The sequence below is a fragment of the Condylura cristata genome, unplaced genomic scaffold (assembly GCF_000260355.1).
Source record: "Condylura cristata isolate star-nosed mole 26May11 unplaced genomic scaffold, ConCri1.0 scaffold00055, whole genome shotgun sequence".
Lineage (NCBI taxonomy): Eukaryota > Metazoa > Chordata > Mammalia > Eulipotyphla > Talpidae > Condylura > Condylura cristata.
Window position 1 is genome coordinate 1,324,600 of NW_004567156.1, and position 24,741 is coordinate 1,349,340.

Sequence of the window (24,741 nt, forward strand, 5' to 3'; positions counted from 1 at the left end):
CGAAGTACACTGCTGAGGGGAGCAGCGGGCGGGTCAGGAGAGGTCTGCCACGCCATGTGGTCACCACGGGGCAGGCGGAATCGAACTCATGCGGAAGTGGCTTTAGCTTCTTAGTACTGTGCTTTAACCTGCTGCGCCACCAGGCAGGGCCCTGGCTTGCCAATTTTAATGCTCTTTAAAAAAACTGACACTCTGCCTTGTTTCTCTCTTATATGAATGTTTTCTATTCCATTAATCTGTTTCCCTTTCAATGTTGGGCTTATTTACTATTAACTTTCACCTTCTTTTCCAAAGTGTGCATGTCAAGCTGTAATTTCCCTGTAAGTACTTAAGTATTAAGATATCTATGTATAAAGACATCTCTCTCTCTACATATATATATCTGTACACACACACAGACATTACAAAATACACACACATATATCTCTGAAGTTTTGATACATATTTTCACTATTGTTCAGTTCAAAATATCTTCAAACTCTAAATTTTCTTTGACTCATTGAATTAATTATAAGTGTAAGTCTTAATTTCTAAACATTTTCTTGTCACCTTATAGTTACTGACTTCTGACAGAAATAATATTAATAACATATACAATATGATTTCAGGTGTCTGAAACTTACTGAAACCTGTTTTGTGATGTATGGTGAGGTTTGCTAAATGTTCTATATATTTTTGAAATGTATGTGTATTATTCAGTTAATTTCTTAGTAATTAAAGTTGTTACTGAAATCTGTTTCCTCACTGATTATTTTGTCTGCCCTGAGTTTATGAGTTGAGTTAATATACTTTTTTGACTGTGGGTTTTGTTACTGGTTTGAAATGATTCCTGAGAGCAGGCTTGTGACGATTTTATCTTAGTGTTTGACATAGGATTGGCCTTAGAAATGACGTAGTGATTGTTTGTGAGATGAGGTTGGTGGCTGGGAGGATAGATAACTAATTGGAAAAGACTCTTTGGTAGTGATCCACCTGATTCTCTCCCCAAAGTTTTCCCTCTATTTAGAGAAAAACTCCCCACTTCTGATTAAAAAAATCTCCATGCCCAAAACTGCCCAGAATATAGTAGAGCATCTCATCCTGACACCCTTCTTTTCACTCCCATCTCTCTGGAGACAGAAGGAGCTTCAAGAGCAGGGGGAGATCAGAATCATCCAGCTAGGCTTCGACTTGGACGCCCATGGAATTGTCTTCGCCGAGGACTATAGGACCAGAGTGCGTGTGACATGGGTGGAGGGGAAATGGGCAGGGAAATTGGGGAAAGGAAATAAAGAGAAAATCTCCCCCGCCCCACACTTCACAGAGAGGGCACAGGGCTTTGGTAAGTGGTATTATGAGGGAGAGGACGAGGAGAAAAGCAGAAGGGAAAACAGGAAGAGAGCTGTCCTGGGGATAGAGGTTGGTGGAGGGTGAAGGTGGGGCCAGACTGCATCTCTCATTTCTGCTTCCAGGTCCTCAAGGCCAGCGATGGCCGGCCGTATGCTGGGGCAGTACAGAAGTTTCTCACTTCCGTGCTTCCAGCCTGTGGGGACCTAAGTTTCCAGCAGGACCAAATGACACAGACCTTTGGCTTCAGAGACTCAGAGATCACGTGAGACTTGGGGGACAAACAAAATGTGCCGGCATCTGGTATTTCCCTGTCTCCCTCTAGCCACAGCATTGATAGTGCTAAGACTGACTCCTCGTCCACCAGGGAACCACCTCTTCCAGCTTGCTCACTCCCCCACCATCTAGTCTTGACCTTTTCCTTCCTTATTGTTAAGTGACCTAAGTTTATACTCCTCCCTCTAATCTTTCCAAGGATTTTAGTCTTGGAAAAGGCCAAAGGCCCTGGACTAAAATTCAGGCAATCTGGGTCGCTAATTAAATGCATACAGAGGCCTGGCAGCAACCATAATGCTTGATATAAATAAATACAGAGAATAAAGATTAGAGTTGGAATACCCCGGAACATTGAAAAGAATAATAGCTTGCAACGGTTAAATTAAAAATATCACTTCAAGAAGCTTTATCTAACTCAGGCTTCCTACTTGGTAACCCGTGGAAAATGCAAAAACATCTTCAAATCTCCTTTTCAGTAAGATGTGGGAGGACCCATGGTGGGGCAGGCGTAGGCAGTGGCAGGAGCCCAGAAAACATTTTTTATTTCTCCCCTGGGGTGGGACTGAGCATGTGTCCATGCATGTGACAAGGGAAGGCTTCCCAGAGGAGAAGCTGTTTGGTGAGCAAGTAATAGTAAAAGGTAAAGTAAGAGTGGGGGCAGGCTGGCCCGATGCAGCAGGCCGACACACGCTGCTGTGAGCTGTGCCCTGCCAGGGACAGGCTTCTGTTATCAGCAGCTTTGCATGGCTGCCCGTGTTTCTGGGAATTTAGTGTCCAAACGGGAATGGGTGGGGGAGGAGAGAGGGCCCTCTGAGCCAAGGCCTCCTCTCCTGGTTTCCTAACCCCCTTAGGCAGCTGGTGAACGCTGGCGTCCTCACGGTCCGAGATGCTGGGAGCTGGTGGCTAGCGGTGCCTGGAGCTGGGAGGTTCATCAAATATTTTGTTAGAGGTATCCTGTCTGCTGCTCCCTTAGCCCTTCGAGAGCCACCTTTGGTGGCTTCTCAGGCCTCCAGGCCCCAATCACTGTCCCCCTGTCCAGGACGCCAGGCTGTCCTTGGGATGGTCCGGAAGGCCAAATACCGAGAGCTGCTCCTTTCAGAGCTCCTGGGCCGCCGGGCACCTGCCGCGGTGCGACTTGGCCTCGCCTACCACGTGCACGACCTCATTGGGGCCCAGCTGGTGGACTGGTGAGTCGCGCGCAGCCCCTGGCAGATCAGCGCAGTGACCCAAAGCTGCATCTCGCCTCCCTGCCCCATGCCTCATTCCGTAGTGCAGCCTAGCGACTCCTGGGCGCTTCCTTGCCTGGGAGCCCGGCTCCAGCCTTGTCTTTCCCTTGCAGTGTCTCCACCTCTTCTGGAACCCTCCTCCGCCTGTCAGAAACGTGAGGATTGTGCGTGTTGTTGCTCACCTCCCCTGAGCGGGCTATGGAGCGCCCATCAGTGGCCGAGACTGGTCACCTTGGGAAGGACAGGCGCCAGTATGAGGCGCACTTGCATCCGTGCAGAGGGCCAAGCGTGACTGTACTGTTTACCTGGGCTCTGACCCGGGATGGGGTGTGGGCAGTGCTTTTCTGCCCTCCATGGCAATAGAGCCGAAACCGTTTCAAGGCCACAGCTACTGCTTTCATGCAGCAAGGTGCTGCTGCTATTGTGTTGGGATAGGAAAGTGGGGTGTCCGGGGTAGCTGGTAAAGGAGCATGGGGCTCTCTTCTTGAAGTGTTGGGTTCAAACTGCCAAATAAAATACTCCTGCCTATGATGCTTTCTGATTGTCTTTTATTTCATGTCATGTGTATGTTTGGGTGTTTTGCTTGGGGGTAGGCGTAAAATCAAAGTTGGGCCCTAGCTTTTCCTCATTGTTCAGAAAAGGAACGGTGAGGTGAATTCTCCTGGTGGGGTGGTGGGGATGACCCCTATCTGCGAAACTTCTTTTTTAAAAGATTTTATTTATTTATGCATCCAGAACTGGGGTATAGGGCAGAGGCTCAGTGGTGGTGAGAGACAGAGTGGGGAGCAGAACAGGCAGATCCACAAAGTACACTGCTGAGGGGAGCAGCAGGTGAGAAAGGAGAGGTCTGCTGTGCCATGTGGGTCAGCTCCCTGTTGGGGGATCGAACTCGTGCAGAAGCGGCTGTTGATAGCTTTGCAGTGCTGCGCTTTAATCTGTTGTGCCACCAGGGAAGGCCCTAAACTGCTAAACTTCTAGTGCCTACAAAAAGCAAAGCCTATCTGGGGTAGTTCAGTTTTTGTGGGGGCTATAGTAAGAGACGGGGGCCTCTGACCCTCACTTGGTTGCACCTTGACCCAGGAGTTGTGTGTCTCTAGCCACAGGCACTCTGTGGACACAACCAGTCAGGGGAGGTGCCCGTGTGCTAGGAGGAAAGGGGTTAATGGTAGACAAGCTCTATCTCTGGGCCATGGTTTCCTCAGATTCCTTCAGGAATCCAGGTGTCCAGGGTGTCCCCTCCCCCCCAATACTGGGCCTGGGGCCAGTTGCGTTTCTTAATTATCACGTGGTTTCCCGGCTTGGCTGGGGTAGGGGAGGAGCAAGGTCCAGAGTCAGTTTGTTCCAAGCCTGGGGTTGACCAGAAAGGAGCAAACAGACTGAGGGGTCTGATCCCTCTTGGGGCCTGCAGTCATGAGGCTCCTCTGGGGCCTTATCTGGGCGTTCAGCTTCTTTGCCTCATCTCTGCAGGAGCCCAGGTCCTGGAAGCAGGATGCTGGAGTGCTTGAAACGGGGGCAGGGCTGGCAGTGGGAGAGTGGGCATGGTTGGGGTGGTGTGGTGAATGGAGACCCCCACTGATATGCACCTCTTCTCCTCAGGTTGCTCCTGTTTGCTCCTTCTGTGGTTCGCCTGGGGGTCCCCCTGTCAGTGGGGGTACAGCTCCAGGATGCTACCCGGGGGCAGGTGGTGCAAGGGTCAGTGTTCCTGAGGAATCCATCTGAGAATAATGCTCACTGTTCCCCAGAAGTGGCCTTCACCGTCAGTTCAGAAAAAGACTTCGTACTCCTGAGTCTCCAGGTAATTGGACGCCACCCTCCCTGCTGCTGGGCACCTTCCTTCGTTCCCCCGTCTTGTCATTGCCTTTGGGAGTTGAGCTAAGCCTGGTTTGCTGTCCTGGCCTCCTCTTGTCCTTCCTGAACGGTCTTCTTTCCTGGTTCAGCTCCAGTTTCTCATTTTCCTTCTATTTCTCATCTGCTGCTTCTCTCCTGACAGATCCCCCTGAAAGGGGAGAACTGTGGCCTCAGTAACCTCCACAGAGGCCCCAATATCCAGCTGATGGCCCAGTCATCATGGTTGACACAGGCTCTGTCAAGAAAAACAGACACTCAGGGCATCAACCTGCTCTTCTCCTCTCGCTGGGGACACCTCTTTGTGCAGACTGACCAGCCCATCTATAACCCTGGCCAGCGGGGTACGTCTTTGCCAGGACCTTAATTAACCCTAACTCCCTCTCAGCTTAAGTGCTTAAGAGATGTGATGTCCCTTAAGAGACGTGATGTCCCTTAAGTGAGATAACCAAAAGTGCCATCTGGGAAGCTGCTTAGGAAACATTCGTTCTTCACCCTGGTCCTTGGAGGGAGGTGGGAGGGCTGGGCCCACCTTCCTCGTGAACATCTCACCTCTCTCACCTGCCCTCTTAGTTCGGTACCGGGTCTTTGCTCTGGATCAAAAGATGCGCCCAGCCACTGACATCCTCACGGTCACTGTGGAGGTGAGTCCCTGACTTCTGACCTTCTTGACGCTGGCTGCTGACTGATTGCCCACCCGTAATCCCTTCTACTCCCACACAGAACTCTCATGGCCTCCTTGTGCAGAAGAAGGAGGTGTTTACGTCTTCGTCCATCTACCAGGGTGACTTTGTGATCCCGGACATCTCAGAGTAAGCTGGCCCCGTGTAGGAGTGCCTGGATCACTGCCTCCTTCCTGTCTCCCTTTACTCTCTGATACACAGAGTCCAATCCCAGGCCCCCTGAGCCCTGGTTCACCCTGTGGTCATCTGGGGAGCAAGGTGCCCGGTTCCCCTCTGTCACAAGGGCTGAGTCCTTGTCTTGTCCCTCCTCAGGTCAGGGACCTGGAAGATCTCAGCCCGCTTCTCAGATGGCGTGAACTCCAACAGTAGTACCCAATTTGAGGTGAAGAAATATGGTGAGCCCTGGAGCTAGGCGGAACGGCGATTCCTTTTCTGAAGGGAATAAGGGGTGGTGAGGCAGAACTGTGTATATAGGTGGGCGGGGGTAGGAATGTGGGGATGTGCGTGGTAGGAAGAACAAGGTGCCCCAGCCCTGGGGGAGGAGCATTTTTAAAGGATCTTTCATTCGAGTCTGACGTGCCTATCTCTTCACCCGGGGTCAGTTCTGCCCAACTTTGAGGTGAAGATCATCCCTGAAAAGCCCTACATCCTAACAACACCTGATTTTCTTGATGAAATCCAGTTAGACATCCAAGCCAGGTAACGCCCGCCCCATGGGGCCTGCACCAAACCTCCCCATTCAGCATCAATGTACAGTGCAGCCCTGCTTCCCTCGCTCCCAGACCCTTCCGGCATGTTCTGCAGCCCTCAGCCTGCCCCTCCCCACTCTCTCTGTGGCGGCAGGTACATCTATGGGAAGCCGGTGCAGGGAGTGGCCTATGTGCGCTTTGGGCTCTTGGGTGACAATGGTAACAAGACTTTCCTTCGAGGACTGGAGAGTCAAGTCAAGGTGGGAAGGAGGGTTGAGGTGTGAGAGAAGAGCAGGGGGTATGGGAGACTCAGGTCTTACTGTGTCCTGTCTCCTCCTTTGCCCCAGCTGGTAGATGGCCAGTGCCACATTTCCCTCTCAACGCCTGAGGTTCAGGGCGCCCTGAAAAAGCTTGATATCACCCACCTGCCAGGGCAGCGCCTCTATGTCGCGGCAGCTGTCATCGAGTCTCCAGGTGGGTGGCTTCCTCCAATTGTGACCCAGAACTGGCTCCCAGCTTTCTAGCACGCTTCTTACCCCTATCTCAGCTCCAAAGGCAGGACAGCTCCGGGACACAGACTCCAACTGTATTTCTGGGGAGAGGGCACCTTCCTCCTGGCTCATTTTATTTTTTGCTCATGCATGCACCCATCTGTCCATCTCTCCACTCATCCTCCTATCTGCTCCTCCCTCCAGACATGCGTTAGGCATCACCTGTGTGGGTCCTGTGTGACCCCTTCAAAGCTGGTGTCTTGTTCGCTGTCTTGGGGTGGGAGACACTTGAGCTCTTCCTCACCCCATCTCCTTGCTCTCCTGTCCTCTCCTTAGGCACTTTGTCCTCCACCTCTCTCTATCCTATATCTTGCAGGGGGAGAGCTAGAGGAGGCCGAGCTCACATCCTGGCGTTTTGTGTCCTCTCCCTTCTCCGTGGATCTTAGCAACACCCAGCGACACTTCGTGCCAGGGTCCTCCTTTCTGCTGCAGGTTTCTTCCAGAAGGGGGAGGGTGTGTGGGAGGAGGGGGTGTTCGCCAGGAGGGTACAAGGCCTTGCTGACCACTGGCTTTTACCTGCCCCTTTGTCACCGCCTAGGCCCTGGTCCGTGACATGTCGGGCTCCCCAGCTTCTTATGTTCCTGTCAAAGTTTCTACCACGTTGTCTTTCCCTGATTCTGCTTCTATAACCCGAAACCATGAAGAGCACACAGACAGCAGCGGCCAAGTCATCATTCCTATTGTTATCAATCAGAAGGCCTCAGAAGTGCAGTTCTTGGTGGGACTCCCACACACAGGGGGCAGGGCATGAGGGGCCAGCTGCCTCCTGAGGGGCCACGGCCCAGGGCGGGGGGAGGAGCTCAGGGCCTGTGTCCTTGCCGCTGACCCTACCCTGCCTCTGTCCAGGTGTCTGCAGGCTCTCCCAATCCAGCCATAGCCAGTCTCCTTGTGAAAGCCCCCAGCTCGGGAGGCCCTGGATTTCTGTCCATTGAGAGGCTTAATCCTCGACCGCCTCGTGTCGGAGATACTCTTAACCTGAACCTGCAAACCGTGGGTGTCAGTCAGCCCAGCTTCCCCTATTACTACTACATGGTATGCACGGGCCAGGCCGTTGTGGGGAGGAAGGGCGGCAGGGAGGGGCTTCTGCAGCAAAGAGCCCTGAGGAAACCGCTCTTGGCCCAGATCATATCCAGGGGCCAGATCATGAAGGTGAATCGAGAGCCCAGGCGGACCCTGACCTCAGTCTCCATATTTGTGGACCATGACCTGGCACCCTCCTTCTACTTTGTGGCCTACTTCTACCACCGGGGCCTCCCAGTGGCCAATTCCCTGAGAGTGGACGTCCAGACCGTGGACTGTGAGGGCAAGGTAATGGCATTGATGGGGATGGAGGTGTGTGTATGTGTTGGGAGGGTTAAGAGAATAATTGGGAATAGGCCATGGGTTTAGTTTGGGGCACATTAAGGATGCACAGGACTGAAAATTGTCCTTACCCTGCATGCCCCAACCTCCCGCCGCTGCCAGGTGGAATTGAAGGTGGACGAGAACAAGAATTATCTTCCTGGGGACCAAATAAAGCTTAAGCTGCACACGGATTCTCCAGCTCTAGTGGCTCTGGGAGCTGTGGACACGGCTCTGTATGCTGTGGGTAGCACATCCCACAAACCCCTCGACATGGCTAAGGTATGTCAGGGCCCTCTCTCCAGCCCCCCTGCCCCTATGACTCATGATCCACTGCCCGGAGTCCTGAGCCTTGACCCCTGGAGCTCACTCAGGCTCCCCAGCAGCACCCCATGCTCACCCTCCCGCCCCTCCCCCAGCTCTTTTATCAAGCCTTCCCCCGCCTCCACCATGGTCTCCATTTCTCTCTTCTCTGTCTCTTCTCATGCGTGTCCATTCTCTGCCCTCGTTGCCCATCTGAGTGACCCTGCCTGCCCCTCAGCCCTGCCGGTCTCTCTGACATTCTGCCTTTTCTTGCCAGGTCTTCGAAGTTATGAACAGCTATAACCTTGGCTGTGGTCCTGGGGGTGGGGACAATGCCCTTCAGGTGTTCCAGGATGTGGGGCTGGCCTTTTCTGATGGAGAGCGCTTTACCAAAGCCAGAAAAAGTGAGAACAGGGGGAGAGGAGGAGTGGGTGGTGAGACAGAAGGAAGGAGGAGCGGCCAAGGGCAAGATGGGAGGAAGAAGGGCAGGAAGGCTGTGCCAGGTAGGGGAGCAGGGCTGGTTGGTGCGAGGCTGCACACCCTACTTGCCCACCTGCTCTCTACCAGGTCTAAGCTGTCCCAAGGAGAATAAAACCCGGAAAAAAAGAGACGTGAACTTCCAAAAGGAGATGAGTGAGAAGTGTGAGTTGTGGGTGCCCATGAAACTCCGCTTTGGCCAGGGTCAGGATGAACACCTCTCTCTCTCTCGGCTACTCTGCTCCTGAGTGAGCTAGGATATGGTATTAGGGGCCAGAGGTCCATGTTCTGGGGCTGAAGGTGGCTGGGATGGGTGGGAGGCCGTCCTCTGCTGGCCTCTCAGTGAGTCCTGGTCAGGGTGGGATAAGGTGTGTCTCCTTTCTGTTCCCTCATACTAACCCTCACTTGGCCCTGCAGTGGGCCAGTATTCTTCCCCAGTGGCCAGGCGCTGCTGCCAGGATGGGCTGACACGGCTGCCCATGATCCGCACCTGTGAGCAGCGGGTAGCCCGCGTGGGAGATCCGGCCTGCAAGGAGCCCTTCCTGTCCTGCTGCCAGTTTGCTGAGGCCCTGCGCAGGAAGGCCCGGGCCAGGGAGCCCGGGAGCCTTGCCCGAAGTGAGGGGCTGAGTGGGGCTGGGAGACAGGTGGGGGTTTCTGGAAGGGCCAAGTGGGCCCCTCCAAACTCCCCTCCTCCTCACTCCCCCAGTCATGGAGACGCTGCAGAAGGAGGACCTGATTGAGGAAGATGAAATTCCTGTGCGCAGCTATTTCCCGGAGAACTGGCTCTGGAAAGTGGAAAGAGTGGACGGCTTCCTCCAGTGAGGGCCTGGGGTGGGGCTGGCCCTGCCTTTGGCCTATGGTGTCTGGGCAGCCCAGGATGTGACGGGCTTCTCACCTTTGTGCCCACAGATTGCTACAGACAGTCCCTGACTCTATCACCACATGGGAGATCCATGGTGTGAGTCTGTCCAAAACCAAAGGTGAGGGCACCCAGACTGGGCCTGAAGCTTCACATCCTCCACCCTCACCCCCTCCCCCCGACTCAGACATCTTGCTTAGCCCTTTGCTCTTAGTATAGGAAGGGGACCATTAGAGTGGGGAAGTCTGCACCAACATGCACCCATATGTGTGGGCTGGTGGGCCAGGCAGCAGGGATGGGGGTGGGCAGAGCTGGATCACTCCCTGGACTTCCCTCTGGGGACCCTGGGGCCTCGATGCCCTAGGCCTCTGACCTCTGCCCTCCCCGGCCCCATCCATCAGGCCTATGTGTGGCCAAACCCATCAAGATCCAAGTGTTCCGAGAGTTCCACATGCATCTCCGCCTGCCTGTTTCCATCCGCCGCTTTGAGCAGCTTGAGCTTCGGCCTGTCCTCTACAACTACATGGAGAATAATCTGACCGTGAGGCCCTTGGGAGCTTGAGACCATGGGGAAGCTGTGTCAGAAGCTGGGGTGGGGCGCCTCTCTGGGCTGGGGCTCTGGCCAGCGCCCTCTTCCTATCCCCAGGTGAGCGTCCACGTGTCACCAGTGGAGGGACTGTGTCTGGCTGGGGGTGGAGGGCTGGCCCAGCAGGTGATGGTGCCTGCAGGCTCTGCCCGGCCCGTTGGCTTCTCGGTGGTGCCTATGGCGGCTGCTGCTATACCCCTGAAGGTGGTGGCTCGAGGGCTAAGGGACACCCCTGTGGGGGATGCAGTATCTAAGATTCTACAGATTGAGGTGAGTGGGACATCCCTGAGTCCAGGCCCCCAGACTCCCAGATTTACTCCCCCGCCCCACCCCTGGCTCCCTCCCTCCTGGCCAAACCAGAGGCCCAGCAGCAAGGCCCGGTGCCTCAGTCTGGTGCCTCTCCCACAATTCTGGCCCAACTCTGAAGTTCAGCTCCGGTCCTGGGAATCTGCGCAGGCAGCGTAAGCTGCGGTTTTGCGTGACTCACAACCGTGTCTCCCCCGAGGCAGAAAGAAGGGGCCATCCACCTGGAGGAGATTGTCTATGAACTCAACCCCCTCGGTGAGTGACATGCCGCCATCAGCATCCTGAGGGGTCGCAGGTGGTGGGGGGTGTGGGACAGATTGCCAACCTGCCCTATCTCCCCAGACCACAGAGCCCGGACCTTGGAAATTCCTGGCAACTCCGACCCCAATATTATCCCCGATGGAGATTTCAGTAGCTTTGTCAGGGTCACAGGTGGGAGTGTCCTCTTTCCCTTCCCAGGCCACACTGAGATTCGTGTGAAACCCTTGACCCCTGTTTGACCCCACGACCCTCTAACCTAGGCTCCCCAGACCTGCTCGCCAATCCATAATCCTCTCCCCCTCTTATAGTGGAAGATCCACTGGCCACTTTGGGCTCTGAGGGGGCCTTGTCACCGGGAGGCCTGGCCTCCCTCCTGAGGCTCCCCCAGGGCTGCGGGGAACAAACCATGATGCTCTTGGCTCCAACACTGACTGCTTCCCGCTACTTGGACAAGACAGAGCAATGGAGCTCGCTGCCCCCCGAGACCAAGGACCATGCTGTGGATCTGATTCAGAAAGGTTCTCGGTCAGGGGCAGTAGGCGTGGGGGCTGGCAGAGCGCAGTTAATGGAAAATGGGTGGGGAGGGTGGCTGGGGGGAGGGGAGTGGGCCTGAGGGAATGGGGAGCTCCGGCACAGAGTGGAAGTGTTGCCTCAGCAGCTGCCTCCTCTCCAAGGCTACACACGGATCCAGCAGTTTCGGAAAAATGATGGTTCCTATGGCGCTTGGCTGCACCGGACTAGCAGTACCTGGTGAGGCCATGGCGAGTGGTTCTGGTTTCTGAGAGGCTCTGGGGCTGCTGGGGGCAGAACGGGGACATAGGGAGAGTCTGGGGAGGTGGGGTATGTGCTCTGAAGGGACCAGTCCCTCTCCCCATCACCCCTTCCTCCCCTCTAGGCTCACAGCCTTTGTGCTGAAGATTCTGAGTTTGGCCCAGGAGCAGGTGGGCGGCTCCTCTGAGAAGCTGCAGGAGACGGCTGAGTGGCTTCTGTCCCAGCAACAGGGGGATGGCTCGTTTGAGGACCTTCAACCAGTTATTCACAGGGACATGCAGGTGCGGAAGTCGTGGCTGGAGAGCGCACGTGGGAACTCTCCCGGCCCCTCCCGGCTCCTGGTGGCAGCTTCTTTTCCTCCCCCTTCACCTAGGGGGGCCTGGTGGGCAATGACGAGACCGTGGCACTCACAGCCTTCGTGGTGATCGCCCTCCAGCACGGACTGGCTGCCTTCCAGGGCAAGAGTGCAGAGTCGTTGAAGCAGAGAATGGTAGGGATACCCACATAGTCGCCCTCCTGTGACCTCTAGCTCTCCGCCCCCGACTTTCTCCTCAGAATCCAGGCATCCAGCCTCCAACTCTGCCCTCCCCCCTTCTTTCTAGGAAGCTTCCATTTTAAAAGCAAGCTCATTCTTGGGGGAAAAGGCAAGTGAGGGGCTCCTGGGAGCCCACGCAGCCGCCATCACCGCCTATGCCCTGACGCTGACCAAGGCCCCCCAGGACCTGCAGGATGTTGCCCACAACAACCTCATGGCCATGGCTGAGGAGACTGACAGTGAGTATCAAGGGGACCTGGCAGTGAGCCAAGGTTGGGGACACTGGGACTCCTAAGTGTACCTGAAGGGGGATGCTGACTGAAGACCCTGAGGAATGAAAGCCTAACTGGGGATGACTGGGGTAGAATCAGGAAAGACTGATGGGCTCAGAGGGCCCAGTGATAGGATGCGCCCCTCAGCCCCGATCACCTGTGGGTGTCCCTTCACTTCCAGATAGCCTGTTCTGGGGCTCCATCACCGGTTCACAGAACAACATCGTGCGACCCACCCAGGCTCCTCGAAACCCAGCAGACCCCGTGCCGCAGGCCCCGGCCCTGTGGATTGAGACCACAGCCTATGGCCTGCTGCACCTGCTGCTTCGGGAGGGCAAGGCAGAGATGGCTGACCAGGCCGCGACCTGGCTCAACCAGCAGGGCAGCTACAAGGGGGGGTTCCGCAGCACCCAGGTAGGGTGGCCCTGGGCTCCGGGGGTGGGTGGTCCTGAGACCAAGGGCCTGAGCCCTGGCCAACCCCTCAGGACACCGTGATCGCGCTGGAAGCTCTGTCGGAGTACTGGATCGCTTCCCACACCACCGAGGAGAAGGGGCTCAATGTGACTCTCAGCTCCTTGGGCCGCAATGGGCTCATGTCCTATGAGCTGAAGCTGTCTAACCTGAAAGTTAAGGGGCTGGAAAAGGAGCTGCAGGTAAACCACCCCCTCGCCTGGTCGACCCCCTCCCTCAGACTCCCCGCAACACCTCTTCCTGATACCCTTCGGGAAGGCTTCCTCACTGGTGACCTGGAGAAAGTCACCTACCCTCTGAGCTGCACTTTTCTCATGTGACAGTAGTATGTGCAGTCTACCTTCTAGGAGGCCCACGTGAGCTAATGCATGGGGAGGGGTGAACTCTGGAGTTGTTTTTAGGGAGGAGCTAAGTTGCAGCATTCTTTCTCACCTCTTTTTCCTTTCCATTCCTCAAAGTTCTCCTTGGACAGCAAGATTAACGTGAAGGTGGGAGGAAACAGCAAAGGAACCTTGAAGGTGAGAGCTGGCAGCAATGGGCACCTGGGCTCAGGACTAGGCAGGGCTGGGGTCTTGGGTGGGAGACCTGCGGGCAAGCTCGTGGTCTGGGAAGAAGGAATGCATGTAAGGCTGGGGGTCCCTCTGTGCCGTCTTGGGTGTTGCCGTCCAGAGGCTCTGGCCTCTGCCCCTCAGAGCTGAAGGCCTGCACACCCAGCTTCTCAGTGCAGGCTTCTGCCCTGAGCCACAGGCCCCAGGTGATATCCAGATGCTTCCCAGCACCTCAGACGTGGCATGTCCCAAACCCGACTCCTTCTCTCGTGTCCCTTCATCTGACACTAGATCCCCATCGCTGCAGGAGCCCCACTGCTGCTCGAGGCTGTCTCCGTGCCCCTACCCTTGGGCCTTTCCTTGGGGCTTCGGGTTCTCCTTCACTGCCCTTGTCACTTGCTTCCGGGACCCTGTGCTCGCACGAGTCACATTAGCCTGGAGAATAGTCAGGCTGCCCCGCCCCACAGTTGGCCCTGCCCACCTCCCCAGCCAGGCGGGCCGCCTCACCTACTCAGCAATCCTTGGCTCAATTCTCCTCCCCTGTTGCCGGCCCCACACGGTGAACTCATTCTCTGTCAAGCCTTAGCTGGAGTTTCAGTTCAGCCTCCTCTGCACAGTATAGAGTGCTCGCGCCCCCCAGGGCCGGCCCCTGCCCCAGCGTCTGTCTCCTCAACTAACCAACACCCGGGTCCATTCAGGTTTCTGGACTGGTCAAGGTGGAGCATGAGTTGGGGATGAAGTCTGGTCCCTTAGTGTGGGGAGATCCTGCTACATGGCCTAGGAGAGAATTCTGTGCCCCAAATGCCCTGTGCCCCCTCCCTGCCCTATGCTGGACCAGGTGCTTCGTGCCTACAATGTCCTGAACATGGAGAACACGACCTGCAACGACCTTCAAATTGAAGTGACTGTCATGGGCCACGTGGAGTACACCAGTGAGTGCTGGGGTCAGAGGCCGTGGAACCTGATGGGGCTGGTGCCAGGGCCCAAGCCTCAATGCTATCCCCACACAGTGGAAGCAAACGAGGACTTGGACTACGAGTATGAGCAGCCAGAAGCCAGTGACGACCCAGGGGCCTATTCCCAGCCCGTGACACCCTTGCAGCTGTTTGAGGGACGGAGGAACCGCCGCAGGAGGGAGGCACCCAAGGTGGCCGAGATGCAGGAGGCCAGAGTGCAGTACACCGTATGCATCTGGTGGGTGCCTGGGGCTGCATGTGGGCCGCTGCTAGGCCCCGGGCCCGAGGGAGCAGGGAGGTGGGCAGGGACCAGCTGGGGTGGGAGCGTGCTGCTGCCTGGTGCTGGCAACAGGGCCTGGCTCTCTGCAGGCGGAACGGCAAGCTGGGGCTGTCGGGCATGGCCATTGCGGACATCACCCTCCTGAGCGGATTCCACGCGCTGCAGGCTGACCTGGAGAAGGTGCGCTCAGCTGCCCTTGTCCATAGCACCTGCCCCACCCCACAGTGCCCCAGTTGCCGGGTCCTGTTGGCACAGGACTCGCAGCCACCTTGCCATGACCATCTCCCTTTCCTGACAGCTGACCTCGCTCTCTGACCGCTATGTCAGTCACTTTGAGATCGAGGGGCCCCACATCCTGCTGTACTTTGACTCGGTGAGTGGGGAGGGGATGGCCGAAGGGCACTGGGGCCAGCTCCCGGTGAGCTGCCCCAGGACACAGCTGTGCTGGTGGCCACAGCTCGTAGCACTTGGGGTGTGGGCAGAGAGACGGGCCAGGAGAGTGCCAGAGCAGAGCCAGGGCGGGGCCTGTGGGGAGGTGGCTGAGCCCCTGAAGTAGCCTGGGGCCAGTGCCTGCCAACAGGGAAGGGCTTGAGGGCAAGCCTTGTCCAGCAGGATTCATTCAGGTAGAGGGCCCACCTGCTTGGCTGACCTGCCTAGATTTATTTTTTCATTTTGTTTGTTTTAGATACTAAGTATATTTTCTTCTATATGGAGAGGGTGGTCATAGATGAGGTTTCCTTTGCATATGCTGACTTGGCTGAAACAGAGCTAACAACCCTCTGGTGGTTCTCAAACATGTTTTTCAATGCTTACACATAACTTAGAGAAAATGCAAAAAGGGGTGTTAATGCTGACTGTTAACGCTGTTAGCCAGTGTTAGTGGGTCAGGGGAGACCCCGCGGTGTGTGCAGAAGCCACGTAAAGGGGTCTGCAGGGGTCTGCGTAAACATGACACAAAGAGGAGTCAGGAGGATTTCTGGGCTCGCTGCTGGCCATGCAGGAGCTGGCCTGGACCAGTGTGGGGTGAAGAAGGGCCTGGGCCCGAGAGTGAGTGGCGGGGTCGCGGGGGCCGGTGGAATGATAGCTCTGCCGCTTGCTTCTGGCCGATAGGGCCCTGGTGGTGTTAGTTGCCAAGCTGTTGGGAGGGCTGAGAGAGTTTGGGGATGAGAGAGCGAACTTAGAGAATTTATACACCCTGCAAAAATCCTAATACAAGAATGTGGCTGACACTGAGCTTGGGAGTCATGAGCTAGGAGATGTAGGGGAATCCTGTGGAGTAGAAACCTCCCCCGGGGAGCACAAAGGAAGGGAAGCAGAGCTTGTGGGAGAACATAGCTTGTACCAGAGTCTGGACTGAGGTCACTGTCTAGGCAGTGAAGTCAGCAGAGACCTTGGGGAGCAGTTTTTAGCATTCTAATGGCCAGAAACTGAAAGGACATGAAGGACACTGAAGAACAAAGGGAACCAGGCCCAAGGAAATTCAGCACAGTGGTCTGCCGTCCTTGACTGCTTGTCCCCGCAGGTCCCCACCTCCCGGGAGTGTGTGGGCTTTGGCGCTGTGCAGGAGGTGGCCGTGGGGCTGGTGCAGCCGGCCAGCGCCACCCTTTATGACTACTACAACCCCGGTGAGCGCTTCGGGGCACTGGGGAGGTCTGGCTCGATTTTGTGGGACACTCAAATGGTGGCTCCTCGGGACTGGGAGGCCTGTGCCCTCACCCCACCCCTCTGTTCTCCAGAGCACAAGTGTTCTGTGTTTTACGGGGCACCAACTAGGAGCAAACTTTTGTCCACGCTGTGCTCTGCTGACGTCTGCCAGTGTGCCGAGGGTGAGCCCCGTGGCTGGGGGCCAGGGCTGGATAAGGGCATGAATAGGCCTGTGCTGGCTCACCTGGGCTCTGACTTCAGGAAAGTGCCCGCGACAGCACCGTGCCCTGGAGCGGGGGCTGGAGGAGGAAGACGGGTACAGGATGAAGTTTGCCTGCTACTCTCCCCGGGTGGATTATGGTCAGTTTCCTCCCTGCCTGCCCAGCCACCCTCAGGCTGTGCCTGCCCCTTTCGAGGAGGCGGCCTCTGTGACACCCATTTGCAGGCCTCTCAGGCTGGGGTAACTAACCTTCCTCCCTTCTAAAATCCCGCCTAGGCTTCCAGGTGAAGGTTCTCCGAGAAGATGGCAAAGCTGCTTTCCGCCTCTTTGAGACCAGGATCACCCAAGTCCTGCACTTCAGTATGAGGGGAAGGGCTGGGGGTACCGCCCTGAGGTCTGGCTTTGGGGCCTGGCTGCCTGGAATAGTGGACATTCAGAGGAGGCCTCTTAGAAGCTCTGGGCTTTCCATAAACAGGAAAGTGGCTGCTCCTCCGTGTTGGGAGCAGTGAGTGTAAAATGAGGGGACGCACCAAAACCCCTGGCCCAGGCTCCCCTTCTCTTGGCCTCTGGTCACTCTTGTGCCCATTCTCCCCTCAGCCAACGATGTCAAGGCCACTGTTGGTCAGACCCGCAACTTCCTAGTTCGAGCATCATGCCGCCTTCGCTTGGAAGCTGGGAAAGAATATTTGATCATGGGTCAGGATGGAGTCACCCATGATCTCAAGGGAGAGTGAGTTCTTTGGGCCCCCCCGGCCACATGTTCTCAGGCCTTCCCTCTCCCGCCTGCACCCCTCCCCCCCCACCTTCCCCCTCCCCCCATGACCACTCTTTTGCCCCTACAGTCCCCAATACCTGCTGGAATCGAACAGCTGGATCGAGGAGATACCCTCTGAGCGCCTGTGCCGGGTCACCCGCCACCGGACAGCCTGCGCCCAACTCAAAGCATTCCTCCAGGAGTATGGCCTACAGGGCTGCCAGGTGTGAGGGCCGCCCTCCCACCCCGGGAGCCTGAGCTGGAAAAGGTGGCCCTGGACTGTTGCCACCCACCAGGCCCCCACCCAGGACCAACCTCTCAATAAAGACCTTTGAGCAAAGTGTCAGTGTATGTCTCCAGGGCTGAGGGCAGCGTGCCCAGTGCCCCTTACAGCTTCTGGGGGGCCCAAAGCCAGGGTTTGCAGTCTTTTTTTTTTTTTTTGACAAAGATTTATTTATTTATGCACACAGAACTGGGGTATAGGCCAGAGGTTCAGGGGTGGTGAGAAGATTCACCAGAGACAGAGTGGGGAGCAGAACAGACGATCAATGAAATACACTGCTGAGGGGAGCAGTGGGCAAGACAGGAGAGGTCAGCTGCGTCACGTGGGTCACCTTGGGGCTGGGATCGAACTTGCACTGCAGTGGCGGTAGCCAGCTTGCAGGGCTGTGCTTTAACCCGCTGCACCACCAGGGAGGGCCAGGGTTCACAATCTTAGGTTCTCAGAGCCTGGGTGGCCCTTGGGGTACCCAGCATCGCCTGAACCCTCCTGGGTGGTTCCCAGGACGGCACACCCAATAGCCTGCACCATGAGGACCTGCTGTGCCTGCAGGGCACCCTGCCCAGTGTGTAGCCATCACGGCGGCCTCAGGCAGGGGCTGGCCTCAGCCCACACCTCGCGTTTCTGCCTTAGGAGGCTGCCAGCCACTGTTCCCCTTCTGCCCTGGTGCAGCTGGCAGTTCTGGGGGCTGTTGTGCTTAGCTGCAGCCTGGGATGTTGAATGCCTGTGGACCTTTGCTCTTGTTATCAGGGCGCTAAGGATAACTCGCTCAGGGTCATGCCGTCCACGGCTCGGGTGTCTTCATCTGGGTACTGATTTTCAACAAGCTAAAGGCTGGCTCTGGTGTGCTTGTCACTGCTGAGGGGCTACTGTTGTCCTGGAGGCAACCCTCCCCACCTGCCACCAGCTCTCCCCATTCAGGGGTGCTGTAGCCAGAGCCACTCTCACCGACAAACTTTTGTTGGCAAACTTAAACAGAATCAGTTATTAGTCGCCTTTATTCTCCCTACTCCCTCCCTACTCCTCTCTTGTGATTTATTCTCTAGCTGTATTCCAGCAACCTTGAGAAGCCAGCGCATATCACTAACATAATTCTTGACTCTCCGAGGCCAGCCACACAAGGGCACATGTCTCTGGTTGTTAAGGACTGTTAACCCTGAGGGTACATGCCCGCCTACCCTGCCCCCCCGCACCCTCCCCACTCCATCTCCCACTGTACCCCACTCCTCAAGTCTACCCGTTACAGAATCACAGCACCCACAATAGGGGAGCTGCTTTTTTAAGGGGATTAGCCACATGATCCCCTTGGTAAGCATTATATAAAATTGTCTTTGTGAAAAGACATTCAGAGTTTAGCTTTTGGCGGGGGGCAGGCGAGATCCTATTTGGTTGCGTTCAGCACCCCTTGGGTCTTCAGTACTGATCTAGAAATCCATCTAGATAAATTTGCTGAGCTCAGTTTTGGTGGGAACTGAGATGTTCAGCAGCCAGTCACTCGACGACAGACTAAAAGCTGTAGAGTTCTCATTCTGCATCCTATCTGTGCCAGTCTGCGTCCTCGGTGAAAGGTGTGATACGGGGCAGCAGAGTGGGTCTGAGGGCATCTGACCCACATAGTTGGAGCATCTGGCCCACTCTGGACAATTATGAAGAGTGGGCAAGGGAGGCTTCCAAGTTGGATTGTGAAGGCTGAGAGAATGGGGTAGGTGAGGGGTTTTGAGGCAGAAGGAGACAACACCCAGAGGCAGCATAGGGGAACCAGCACATAGTTAATCATGTTTATAATTTGGATTTGCAGGTTGGGTGGAAAGACAGGGTTGACAAAGTAAGTGGAGTCTGGCATTCACAGCACGCCACTTTCCAGGTCACTATCCTTTCAGACGAGTCCCTTTAAAAAAAAAACAAACATTTTTTGGGGCCCTCCCTGGTGGTACAGCGGGTTAAAGCAGAGCACTGAGAAGCTAAAGCCACTTCCGCATGAGTTCGATCCCCACCTTCCCTGGAGGTAACCACATGGCGCGGCAGACCTCTCCTGACCCGCCCGCTGCTCCCCTCAGCAGTGTACTTTGACAGTCGGCCTGTTCTGCTCCCCACTCTGTCTCTGAATCTTCTCACTGCCCCTGCATCTCTAGCCTGCATCCCAGCTCTGTATACATAAATAAATCTTTAAAAAAAATTTTTTTTTAAAAAAGATTTATTTATTTACCAAAGACAGAGTGGGGAGCAGCACAGGCCGGCTGAGAAGTACACTGCTGAGGGGAGCAGTGGGCAGGTCAGGAGAGCTCTGCCATGCCATGTGGTCACCTCTGGGGCAGGGATTGAACTTGTGCTGAAGTGGCTTTAGCTTCTCAGTGCTGTGCTTTAACCTGCTGTGCCACCAGGGAGGGCCCCAGGTGAGTCCCTTTTTACACATCTCTGAGAGGTTCTGTCCTAGCCCAGTATTTCACTCTTCTTGTTGTTTATGTGTCCCTGTGCCTGCTGGTCAGATCTGTCTCCCCAAAGCTGGTGGGCATGGTGGTGGCAGAAACTCATTCATAAGAACCAGGGATTCAGCTGTACTTGTAGCAAGACATGGCCTAGGTCTAGAAAGCCAACTCTGAGGAAGGTCAGCGGTTCTTGCTCAACCTCAGAATTTCCACCCGTTTTCTCCATCGTGGGCACGAATCCCAGCAGAGCCTGAACCCCATCCACCAGAGCCTCAGGGGTTAACTCTTCAAGCTCCTGGGTGATGCAGCCAGGGTCTCCATTCATTTGACTCTTTAGCTGCACAGCCTGTATTCTAGACGAAGCTCTGAGGAGAGAAAGGCTCCTCACAGTAGCTTCCTGAGGCTGCTGACACATCAGAGAACAGGGAATTGGGAAGGGCCTGGGCCCAGCTCACCAACAGGTTCTCAGTCCCAGCCTCAATCAGTCCTGGCCTCTCCCTGGGCCTGGCCACACTCTGAAGTGTCACTTCTCCCCAAGTCCCTCCTCTAAGGCCCTCGGCTGCTTCCTCACCCACAAAAGGGGTTCCTGAAAGCCCTACTTAGTCCAGAAGTCACCCCTTATGGCTATGGCTCCAAAGTAGGGCTGGACCCTTGGTCCTGGGGATTGTTGAGCTCCTTCCTGGGGACTTTGGAATCCATGGATGTTCCATCCCCCGGGACTGACCTATAATGTGCACTCTGACGTCCAAGGAGGTCTTGTTCTGCCTGCACCTGGGGGCACGAGCAGCTTGGCCGGCAGAGAGAGGAGGGGATAGCCAACATGGAAGGAGGACTGAGGAGCGAGAGAATGTCTCTGGCCCCAGCCTTCCAGGGCAGTGAGGCCTCTCTCTTGCTTCCCGGCTCTCGGTTCCCTGCTTTCGGTTCTGCTCCCCATCTTTGTATACAATTTGTATATTTGGCTCCAGGTAGCTCAAGGTCTCTTCCTTGCAACTAAAGCATATCAGGTATATTATAATATGTATCTCTAGGTAGAAGGTGGATAACCCAGGTGAGCTAGCTATAGTACCACTCTCTGTGAGTTAAGAAAAACCCACAGATCATTCTCATCTTGTTTAGGCAATTCTGGAGGCAGGTTAGGCAGGGAGGCCCCCTTCTCTCTGAAACAACTCTGAGGCACTAAGCAGGTCCAAGGCGGGGTAGGGGAGAGGGCCCAGGCCAGAGCACACACATTTTCTTGCGTAGTTGACATGGAGCCAGCAGGCTGATGGTCCTGGCTACGGGAGAAAGGTCACCACTGCAGCTCTTACGCTTCAAAGAGGAAGGTTGTCTTTTCTGTAAGAGACATCCAAGGCCATCAGCCTGGTGCCTTTCCAGGAGTGTGCTATTCTGTGGGCGGGTCTGTGGGCAAAGACTTGAGGGACAGGGTCAGGGGAAGTCTAAGAATAGCCCGAGGAGCAAGGTAGTGGCGAGCCCCTGAATCTATAAGTAGCAGGCCCGGGGCCTCATGCATGGGTCTCCCGCCATGCTGCCGCTCGGGCTGCTGCTTCTGCTGGTCCTGCTGACCGGTGCCCGCCTGCTGTGGGGCCAGTGGGGGCTCAGGAGCCCCCGCCTCCCCCCTCTCGCCCCTGGCTTCCTGCACCTGCGGCAGCCTGGCCTCCCCATCTATCTGCTTACCCTGACTCAGAAGCTCGGGCCTATTTACCGACTGCGGCTCGGGCTCCAAGGTGAGAGCATCCGCCCCTGCCTGGCCCCTCCAAGGTGGGCATGCAGGTCCTCTCCCTATGATGTCCTACGTTGCCTTCCCCAGATGTGGTGGTGCTGAACTCTAGGAGGTCCATCGAGGAGGCCATGGTCAAGAAGCGGGAGGACTTTGCCGGCAGACCCCAGAACCCATCTTGTAAGGGGTGGGGTTTTTCTGTGGGTGGGGGACGAAGCAGGGGGCCAGGGGTTGGCAGGAAGGTTAGGCGCTGGGCTTCCTTGGTCTGCTCAACCCCTCCTCTGCCCCCCACCCCATGGCAGACAGGATGATGCCACACATCTCTGAGGACCTAGCGCTTGGGGACTACTCCCCGCTCTGGAAGGCCCACAAGAAGCTCACCCGCTCGGCCCTGCTGCTGTCTATGCGCAACTCTGCGGAAGTCCTGGTGGAGCAGCTGGCGCAGGAGTTCTGTGAGGTGAGGCTGGACCCTGGGCCACCTGGGTCAGCCTCACCTCTCCCGTCAGCCTATTTGGCTCGTGCTCTGTCCCCACAGCGCATGCGAGCCCAGGCGGGCGCCCCTGTGGACATCCAGGAGGGGTTCTCTCTCCTGACCTGCAGCATCATCTGTTACCTCACCTTTGGAGTCAAGGTCAAGGCTCTCTTGCCCTCCCTATGCTTGGGCACAGTTTTAGCTCCTTCCTGGCCCCGATCCAGAACTGAAATGATTCCCTCCTTTTCGCAGGAGGATAGCTTATCACATGCCTTTCACAGCAGTGTTCAGGACTTGATGAAAACCTGGGACCACTGGTCCATCCAAATTGTGGACATCTTTCCTTTTCTCAGGGTGAGGCGGGAGAGCCCAGCAGTGCCTAGCACCTGGGAGGTGAGGTTGGGGGGAGCGGACTACCTTCCCAGCGGCTCCAACTCTGCTGCTCTGCCCAGTTCTTCCCCATCCCGGGCTTCCGGAGGCTGAAGCAGGCCATGGAGAACAGGGAGCGGCTTGTAGAAAGGCAGCTGAGGAAGCACAAGGTGGGGACCGGACTGCCCTCAGCCCACAGCCGGGGGTGCTTCTGCCCCAGAGCTGGGCAGATTCCTGGGCCTGCTCCACCCAGCCCTCCCCGCAAGCTGGACACTCAGCCGTCTCCTCTCCCCTCCCCAGAAGAGCATGGTGGCAGGCCAGTGGAGGGACTTGATGGACTACATGCTGCAGGGCATAGGGGAACGGCGGGAGGAGAGAGGCCTGGGGCACCTTCACGAGGGGCACGTGCACATGTCTGTGGTGGACCTTTTCATCGGTGGCACGGAGACCACATCGCTCACCCTGTCCTGGACTGTGCTGTTCTTGCTTCACCACCCTGAGGTATGTGCTGGGGGCAGACAGAAGGCTCCTTCCTGGCAGCCCTAGCTGGGCTACAGGCACCCTGACGCCGGGTGTTGGCCCCAGAGGCATCGCCCAGGTGGTACCAAGGCTGCCACAGTGTGCTCCGAGGAGTGGCCAGAGGCTGGGAGCGTGGGCCCGCGAGTGGCAGGGCACAGGCCCAGACACCAGGTTTGTCCCCACTGCCCAGATTCAGCAGCGACTGCAGGAAGAGGTGGATGGAGAGCTGGGCCCCAGCGCCTCGGGCTCCGGCATCCCTTACAAGGACCGCGCACGGCTGCCCTTACTCAATGCCACCATTGCAGAGGTGCTGCGCCTGCGGCCTGTGGTGCCCCTGGCCTTGCCACACTGCGCTACGCGGTCCAGCAGGTGACTCCAGAGAGGAAGGGATGAGTGGGGCTGAAAGGGGGGTCTTGGCGGGTGTCTAACTCCACCCTTCCCTTAGTATCCTCGGCTATGACATCCCCAAGGGCACGGTCATCATCCCCAACCTCCAAGGTGCCCACCTGGACGCGTCTGTCTGGGAGCAGCCGCATGAGTTCCGGCCAGGTAAGTGACGGGACCAGGTGCAGGGGAAACTGCGGCTATGAACCGGGCAGAGCCCCAGATCTGTACGCCCGCCCCACAGATCGCTTTCTGGACCCTGACGCGAGCCCCAACTCGCTGGCCTTTGGCTGTGGGCCTCGCGTGTGCCTGGGGGAGTCGCTGGCACGCTTGGAGCTCTTTGTGGTTCTGGTGAAACTGCTCCAGGCCTTCACGCTGCTGCCAGCCGAGGGCACCCTGCCCTCCCTGCAGCCCCAGCCCCACTGCTGCACCAACCTCAAGATGGAGCCTTTCCAGGTGCGGCTGCAGCCCAGGGTGCGGGGGCCCCAGGCCTAGGTGAGCCAGTAACAGGGCAGGACACACGCCTTCCTCAGTTTCTCCTTTTATTGCTCCCACACGACCCCTCCCTCCCCCCTGTAAACATAGTGCTGTGAGATCGTGGAGAAGGCTCCAGGGCTGGCTGGGGAAGGCGGCCCCTGGCTCTTCTCCAGGCGCGACCCCTCAGTGCATGGCAATCATACAGGGGTGCGCGGGAGCAGTGAGCAGCGCTCAGCCTCCCTGGGCTGGGGGCTGGTAGTTTCTTGGTCTCAACTTCATTTCCGTGAAGGGCACAGAGAACTCAAAGCCTTTCCAGTAGTACCAGCTCACTCCCTGGGGAAGGACATGGAGAGACCCAGAGTCAGACATGCCATCTGCTCCCACCCACCCCTGCCCCCTTCCTAGCCCTCGACTGCAGAGGACAGAGGCTTAGCCCGGAGTGGGCCCTTTCCAGCCAATAAACCATCTCCGCCTCATCATAGCTCGTGAGACTGTGTCCCATTTCACAGACAAGACCCGCAGGCACCAGGGCCCAGGACCTGCCCCTTCACACTGCAAACTGCCCCCGCTCTGTGCTGCTTGCTGGGCCCTCACCTGATGGTCCACTGTGCTCCCGTAGAGTCCGTTGAGGTTGGCATAGTGGCAGTTCTTGTACCACCAGGCCCCGCGGTAGGAGACAGCACAGGAGATGAGCAAGTTATTGGGGTCTCGGTCACGGGCGGAAAAGACACTGCCGCTGTGGTAGCTCATGGAGTCCCCTGGGTGGGGAGTGGACAGAGCATGAGGCCCCCAGCCCCTGCCAGGTCCCCAGACCCTGCCAGGCCCCCCAGCCCCACCAGGCCCTGCCAGGCTCCTCAGCCCCGCCAGGCCCCCACAAGCTCCCTCAGGACCCCCGGCCTCGGCCCCGCCAGGCCCCC

At 56.7% G+C, this 24,741-nt stretch overlaps 4 protein-coding genes across 6 annotated transcripts in view; 3 read left to right on the plus strand and 1 right to left on the minus strand.

Moving 5' to 3' along the window:
• The window catches only part of STK19 (serine/threonine kinase 19), a 6,532-nt gene extending 3,184 nt beyond the window's left edge, over positions 1 to 3,348 (plus strand). The window contains exons 3-7 of one of the 3 annotated variants that reach the window (XM_012734433.1): positions 1,120 to 1,215; positions 1,452 to 1,591; positions 2,454 to 2,551; positions 2,702 to 2,789; positions 2,942 to 3,348. In XM_012734433.1, coding sequence (XP_012589887.1) covers positions 1,120 to 1,215; positions 1,452 to 1,591; positions 2,454 to 2,551; positions 2,702 to 2,789; positions 2,942 to 2,987 — 468 coding nt within the window. In that variant the 3' untranslated portion in view covers positions 2,988 to 3,348. Of the gene's footprint in view, positions 1 to 1,119; positions 1,216 to 1,451; positions 1,592 to 2,453; positions 2,552 to 2,641; positions 2,790 to 2,941 lie in introns of all 3 variants that reach the window. The other 2 variants (XM_004695918.2, XM_012734434.1) reach the window with 2 other exon arrangements.
• An 866-nt stretch (positions 3,349 to 4,214) lies between these two features.
• Positions 4,215 to 17,520, plus strand: LOC101632091 (complement C4-B). The gene is made up of 41 exons (XM_004695155.2): positions 4,215 to 4,303; positions 4,425 to 4,623; positions 4,819 to 5,017; positions 5,247 to 5,317; positions 5,397 to 5,485; positions 5,669 to 5,751; positions 5,959 to 6,055; positions 6,200 to 6,305; positions 6,393 to 6,519; positions 6,913 to 7,028; positions 7,135 to 7,314; positions 7,443 to 7,628; positions 7,719 to 7,904; positions 8,061 to 8,219; positions 8,518 to 8,644; positions 8,808 to 8,882; positions 9,135 to 9,332; positions 9,424 to 9,535; positions 9,627 to 9,697; positions 9,978 to 10,117; positions 10,223 to 10,432; positions 10,672 to 10,723; positions 10,811 to 10,900; positions 11,038 to 11,247; positions 11,404 to 11,479; positions 11,625 to 11,781; positions 11,874 to 11,990; positions 12,103 to 12,274; positions 12,489 to 12,721; positions 12,793 to 12,960; positions 13,237 to 13,296; positions 14,165 to 14,258; positions 14,337 to 14,520; positions 14,652 to 14,742; positions 14,861 to 14,935; positions 16,085 to 16,187; positions 16,299 to 16,388; positions 16,468 to 16,566; positions 16,703 to 16,786; positions 17,024 to 17,156; positions 17,269 to 17,520. Exons 1-41 carry the CDS (start codon positions 4,239 to 4,241, stop codon positions 17,408 to 17,410), a joined length of 5,226 nt encoding a protein of 1,741 aa, XP_004695212.1. The 5' UTR covers positions 4,215 to 4,238; the 3' UTR covers positions 17,411 to 17,520.
• Positions 17,521 to 21,408: 3,888 nt separating this feature from the next.
• Positions 21,409 to 23,842, plus strand: LOC101621694 (steroid 21-hydroxylase). Its single transcript, XM_004695107.1, has 10 exons — positions 21,409 to 21,610; positions 21,694 to 21,783; positions 21,906 to 22,060; positions 22,139 to 22,234; positions 22,328 to 22,429; positions 22,528 to 22,614; positions 22,745 to 22,945; positions 23,154 to 23,332; positions 23,409 to 23,512; positions 23,592 to 23,842. Exons 1-10 carry the CDS (start codon positions 21,409 to 21,411, stop codon positions 23,840 to 23,842), a joined length of 1,467 nt encoding a protein of 488 aa, XP_004695164.1.
• Positions 23,843 to 23,878: 36 nt separating this feature from the next.
• Positions 23,879 to 24,741, minus strand: part of TNXB (tenascin XB) — a 64,538-nt gene continuing 63,675 nt past the window's right edge. The window contains exons 39-40 of the mRNA XM_012734379.1: positions 24,419 to 24,582; positions 23,879 to 24,157 (exon numbers count right to left, since the gene is read on the minus strand). Coding sequence (XP_012589833.1) covers positions 24,056 to 24,157; positions 24,419 to 24,582 — 266 coding nt within the window. The 3' untranslated portion in view covers positions 23,879 to 24,055. The remainder of the gene's footprint in view (positions 24,158 to 24,418; positions 24,583 to 24,741) is intronic.